The following is a 6706-nucleotide window of genomic DNA, read 5'->3' as shown; positions in this document are numbered from 1 at the left end:
TATAATATATATATATATATATATATATATATATATATATACATACATTGTACAAATTTTTACATATAAAAAAGATATTAACTTCAAGTCATTCATAATATTCGAATAATGTTATGTAAATTGAAGTCAATGAAGTCACAGTGAAAGTATTATAAACAATTATGGTACAAATTTGGATCGATGAGAATAAATATAATTAAATACGAAAAATTATATCAAATTTTAGTGCTTTAACTGTGTGAAATTTGCTGTGAATTTATATGCATATCTAATTCTGCAATCGCGCATCGAAATCTTTTGCATTATTAATAGTCTTGTAAAGATGTTTATTAGCATAAAAAATTCTTAAATTACTTGTCAATTTAATAAGTGATATTACTACTCTGATTCTGTTCATGATTGCGTTTCAAGATTGAAAAAGATTTAAGCATGGAAATATTTAGATGCTAAGTGCGTTCCATTTTAAGCGAATATAAGATTTTTGTTCTTTAATTTAAAAAAATATTATAATCTCAATTTTTATTGTTTATATTTTTTATATGCTTTTATAAAATAGTTATAAGTAAAATTAATTTATATTAATTATATTTATATGAAATTGATAAAAAAAAGTCTAACTAAAAAAAATACTAATTAGTACGGTTTACAGGTGACGGATACGAGAATTACTCCGAGAACGGTATCCAGAATCCTAGCGCAGGAAGGAAACGGATCTCAAGGAGGTAGTGATAGTCCCCCGCCTCCTCCACCACCGAGACCTTACCATGCGCCACCACCGATGCTGCCGGTGTCCCTGCCAACCAGCGTAGCGATACCAAATCCAAGCCTCCACGAGAGTCAAGTGTTCTCGCCCTATTCGCCGTTTTTCAATCCTCACGCGAGTCATCCTGGTCAAGTACCACCTCCGGGGCCACATCATTTACCCGCGAGTCCTCCGGGTGGAGGTGTAGAACTCAGGGATTCCCCTCCACTGCCCCATCCGCCGGCTATGTTGCATCCAGCCTTGTTGGCAGCAGCCCAGCACGGCAGTCCGGACTACGGACATCTTAGGATGGACAGCAATGACCGAGCTAGCGACTGTAATTCCGGCGACATCAGCTACGATGGAATTCAGCCTACAATATCCTTTACTAATACTTGTATGCTAAAGAGCAAATTTGATAATAATACTCTGCATTTTACAGAATTTTATTAAATTCTATAAAATTTTATAAACATTTCTTCAGATAATATTTATAAGAATTTTGATATGTATTTATTATGATCAAAGCAAGATATTAATCTCATTCACATATAGAAAATATTACTATTTAAAATGAAAATATTATTTGTTAAAATGAAAAATGTTATCTGAAGATTAATTCGTGTGTTAAAAAAAATTTAGACATACTAGAGAAAACAGTTAAGATACTCAGAGATATTTTTTGACATAGGAGAAACGAAACTCACGCGCGAAAAGTTTAGAATGTAGCAGTGAGTTTTTTGAGAGAGAGAAAAAGCCGGCAAAATGGCTCACTCGCTTGTAAGGTGGCTGGAGCGAGGAAGCTCGGACGAATGTTAGATTAGTTTAGTACGGAGTTAGGCTAATGTTGGCTGCACCTACGAGTAGAGTTTGTCCAGCAACAACGCATCGAACCAAAAGTTCTTTACCTACCTCGGCCCACCCTCGGCCTGCAGTCTCACCCAACTTCGCAAGCCAATAATCTGTCCCGCAATTTCGCAATTCAGCCTGAGCATTTCGCGAACTTTACATTTCGGGCGTCTCCTCGGTTTATCCTAGCTAAGCTACTTTTGCTGATCTCAGTGATATGAGCCTTGCAAAGCTAAATTTCTAAACATCAACTTTTGTCTGCAATTTTTCATCTTATCTTTCGATGTGCGCGAGAAAAATGTTTCATTCATTATATTTATATCGTCACATTTTTAGTACGAAAACACTGGTAGAGTATCATACATAATAGAACGAAAATATTATCAGAACTAAATTAAATCGAGTTTATTAAAAATAAATTTGCGATGTTTGACCAATCATATTTTTTGTTATTTTGCAGTAATTTATAGTAATTCTTAAATATTCATAAATAATGATAAATGTTTAATATATGTTTAATATACATGACATAATTAATAATAAAAATTATAGATTAATATTTCAAAGAAGAGAATTCGACATTTGCTGAATGATTTGAATTGTACATTATAAATGTACAATTGTAACAATTTAAAGGATCTTATATTTGTAAAATATATCCGCGTGTCCAAATTTTATTTAAAAATGTTCTTGACCTTTTTCAGATTGATTAAAATAGCCGCGATTGCATCCGGTTAAAGTGCACTCTTAGGATCGTCAGAAAATGATCAGCGAACGGTTCACCAGCTTCAATTATCGTGCATGATTCACCCCGCCGCGGTTTGCTTCTGAGTTACCGAAAGAGCGTGCAGAAATCCGGTGGCTTGCGAATCGAGAGTTCGCCTCGGTGCAACGAGGAAAAAAAGGCGAGTGTCGCGCGGGTTCGTGTGAGCGCCGATCGTCCGATGCAATGTCGGAACTGCATCGGCGTGTTGGACCGGGTCGTTCGATCGGGTAGCGTGCCGTTCTTTGCCGCCTTTTTAGTCGGCCTTTGATGTAAAATCAATGGCGCATTTTTTTCACTCCCTCCTCTCTCTTGGGGTAGGTCGAGCGCGTTGTGCATCGCCGTGACACGATCTGCTGTTCCGCGCTCCTCCGGACGCACCATCCTAGTCTCATCGCGGTTCTCGCTGGCATTTGATGCATCCGAATTCATTTTGTTGCCTACGCCCTCTTTCTCTTTACTTTTTCCTTTTTTCGAAAAAATCTATTCCAAATTTTTTAGCTCGAGATTAATGCGAGATTATGTGCTGATATTTCACATTTATAATATCGAGTATAAGCTTACACGTTTTGAATAAATTAAATTGTAAGTACAGAATGACATAGCAGAATCGTGCGAATTAATCGAATAAGATTGCGATGAGAAACCACATGTAGAGATCCTATTACCAATAAGAAGTCAGTAAGGCTTCTGCTGAGGATACGGCCAATCGTAGATCAATTTCCCAATAAGAACCCTTCTATCATCTACCCTTGCGATAATCGCAATTTGTACGATTTCTGATCCAATTCGATACGAAAGAAAACATGATTATATTTGAGATATTCAGACGGTTGAGAAACGAGTCGACTTTCTCTTCCGCACTTTTCTCTTTTAATCTTTTTTTTTATCGCGAGAGTAGACTTTAACTCTCCTTCTTCACGTTTCTCATATATTTCTATGTGTTTATATATATATATATATATATATATATATTGCAAATATACATTGCAAAATGGTATTTTCTTAACCACGGTGAACTCGTCGACGCTGACGCCGATGCATCTGAGGAAGGCGAAGCTGATGTTCTTCTGGGTCAGGTACCCATCCTCGGCCGTCCTTAAGATGTACTTCCCTGACATCAAGTTTAATAAAAACAATACAGCGCAGCTGGTCAAGTGGTTCTCCAACTTCCGGTGAGTAATGTATTTGTGTTATTTTGAATTTATAATAACAACATAAATAGCAAACAGTCTTTCTAAATTGCGCATCATTTTACACGAGCGATTTATTTCTTCAGTAATATTTTGTAGTTCTCTTTTTAAAATAACTTATGCGAAAAACCAAAAATCTTAAAAATATCTTATCACGAAATACGTTCGTATTCAAGAGAGGTATTTTTATAGACATTTTAATGTTTGAATAAATTAAAGCGCATTGAATATATTAAAGCGCATTGATAGGAAGCAATTCTTTTAAATCTAAATTATTTATCTATCTAAATTTAAATCTTTATGTATGCAATTGAGATTCGCAAACATTCGGTTTTAAATCAAGGATTGCTTTCGATGCTGTTGAACGGATAACTAAATTCACAAGAACGAACGGACGATCATGTAGAAAATCTCAAGGATTTGGCGGACAGTCGTGTCGCCACACCCCTACATAATCTCGGACATTTTCGATCTCGTGCGGTACCTGGAAAGAATGAAATCGTGGAAGACGTTTCTGATAATAGAGGCGCGTTTCGTGTATGCAAACGAGAACGAGGTTTTCGAGGGATCGACCACTCCCTTTGCAGAAGCGGTCAGAGCCCAAGAGACGAGAGTCACGATGGGTGTGTCCGAATCTTAATTACCCTCTCTCGTAGAGCAGCTGGGGATAAGTAACGCTACCTACATAGCATCAGGTATAGAAGCGTAGGAGGCCGGTAGGTACCGACGCATACTGTCCGGCAGGCATTAGCCTGATTATAATTAGGCTGAGTACAGTACAGATCCAAGATACAAGGCGGTCGAAGGCGGATCGCGCGCGTGCCCTCGTCGTTACATTATTACCGCTTTCTTATCGCGAGATGTCCACTCTCGTGAAAATCGTAAGTCCTTCGCGCGATGGCGCTCGTATGTCGCTCTTATAATTACGGCACGGAGACCACGTGTCTAGGATATACTCTAAATGAAAAATGCATACCCGACGATAAATAAAACGTTAACGAGCAAGTGCTTAGTTGTTCTGAGTAGTTGAGTTAATTACAATATCTTATATTGTATATGTCAGCCGACTTGTCACTGAAGCGTTTCGAGAGCATCTTTTATGTCGTTTCATATAAATTCGGAACACGAATCATATGGTTGTACTAAGATAATCGAGCCGAACGGGATATCCTACACATAAAATTGCGAAAACAAAAAATAAAAGGATTTCGTTCATTTTGATAACGATGCGAACATCGTTGTTAATTATCAGTCTATTGTTCTGTGTAACTTTATTCATTGGGCCTATCCAAAAAGAGTGGAATCGCTGATAAAAGAGCAAGCACGTGGTCTGTTTGTGAAACTTCCAAATGTCCGGCGAAATTGCATGCTCGTATTTCGCGGTACGCACAAAGCTAATTACCGCTTCAACATATTTCTGTACATTTGACCCGAGGGTTTTTTTTTGCCTCTTCGCCATTCCATTCACCTACCCTCTCCAAAATCTTTCTTAATGAGATTTGTTATGTCTTGCACTTTGAAACTCCCATAAAAAATTTTCTTAAGCAAACAGAATAGTTTACTTCTTTATTAATTCAAAAATCAAAAATTCAAAAAATCACGTTTCGAATAGTATGTCGAATAGTGCTATGTGACTCTTGCTTACGATATATTACAACTGTGAACATGCTTTTTAAATATATAGAATATGTTAGTCATGATATAATCAATAATTTCCATTTGCTTTCCTTGTATAAGATACATCTGCCAATATATTAATTTTTAAAAGTGTATATTAATAATTTACAGTAATGTTCTATTTCTATTCTTTTATGTATTAAGAAGGCAGATTTTAATTTATCATTTTCCTAATGAAAATTTTAAAACAATTCAGGAGAGTTCTTTGTAGGTTCCTATTATTTGTTCCTAATTAAAATTACATAAAAAAACGTGCCTGAAGATTTTCTTAAGAAAAATTAATTAAAAGAAATTTTGAAGATGTTTCATTTTATTCTATTTTACCAGTCTCTGCATGGAATTCTTTCTTTTCACAGCTAATCACGTAAAGGTTTGTCCCGTAACTTTTTCCTTCTTTTTCTCTACCAGTCGTTGTCGCGCGTGCTCGATCTGATAGCCTAATGCACGGCTTCCTATACGGAAATGCCTCACTACATTATTCTACGCTCCTACGTGCACGGTCGATCCTCCACCCCTTTTCCCACCCTAGATCATCGTTGTACTTTTGTCACGAGAACGGGCCGAGACCATCGTCGCTGCCACCTGCTATGTCGATTATTATATCGCCATCTCGTTCCCTCTATAAAATATACAAACCGTCGATTAGATTACCTAAGCGCATTCTTAGTGATTGATCAATCTCCAACTATTGATTCATTGATATTAAGGGGGCGATAAATACAACACAATATAGGAAAAAAGAGCGCAAAAATTCTATTTTTTCCCCCGATAATGTAACACGAATGTTATTTCCCCCTTTTGCAATATTTATGGATATTCCTCATATACGGTTGTTGGCAAAGTTATTATAAAAGGAAGATGAAATTAGTTATTATCGCTGTCCTAGTATTCAACTAAAAATACAAGAGGCATACTTATCAGAAAATACTGAGAATACCTGACATAATATAGTAAACGTGATTTTTATAAATAGGGTCATATATTAATGACAAAGCATATAACTACAATTTCTGTAATCATAACATTTTCTTCAACGACATCATTTATCATTGTACATCCCTCGGCGCAGTAGATGTCGGAGAAAATCGGACAAGAGACAGATAAAAAGAAAGAGAGAGTATGTGTATGAGAGAGAGAGAGAAAGAGGGAGGGAGAGGGAGGCAAAGAAGAATAGAGCGAGAAGTAGAGTGATAGAAAAAGAGCGGCAACGAGAGACGGTGGCCGAGCACAAAGCGATCGTTCGCACCCTATTTTCTCACGCTCACGCTCGCGTCGAATCGAAAGCACGTCCGATATCTTACGGAGACTCGTTGACGTCGCGCGTACATCATCGGACCTGCTTATACCGACGATATTGACAGCCTTCGTTCGATGAAGCACGCCGTGGGGGATGATTGGGGTCGTCTACGATCCAGGGTACAATGTGTGCGCGTGTTCACTCGTCTCTGCGATGTGTGTGTGTGTGTGTGTATGTGTGTGTGT

General features: G+C 37.3%; 1 protein-coding gene across 1 annotated transcript in view; it reads left to right on the top strand.

Annotated features, from left to right (window-relative positions):
• Positions 1-6706, top strand: part of LOC105622501 (homeobox protein prospero) — a 28793-nt gene that overhangs the window by 2807 nt on the left and 19280 nt on the right. Inside the window, exons 2-3 of the mRNA XM_012203916.1 lie at positions 650-1120; positions 3375-3529. Of these exons, the coding sequence (XP_012059306.1) occupies positions 650-1120; positions 3375-3529 (626 nt within the window). The remainder of the gene's footprint in view (positions 1-649; positions 1121-3374; positions 3530-6706) is intronic.

The sequence above is a fragment of the Atta cephalotes genome (genome assembly GCF_000143395.1).
Source record: "Atta cephalotes unplaced genomic scaffold scaffold00046, whole genome shotgun sequence".
NCBI classification, from domain to species: domain Eukaryota; kingdom Metazoa; phylum Arthropoda; class Insecta; order Hymenoptera; family Formicidae; genus Atta; species Atta cephalotes.
Note: the sequence above shows the minus strand (reverse complement) of the source record. Positions and strands in the feature narration are given on the sequence as shown.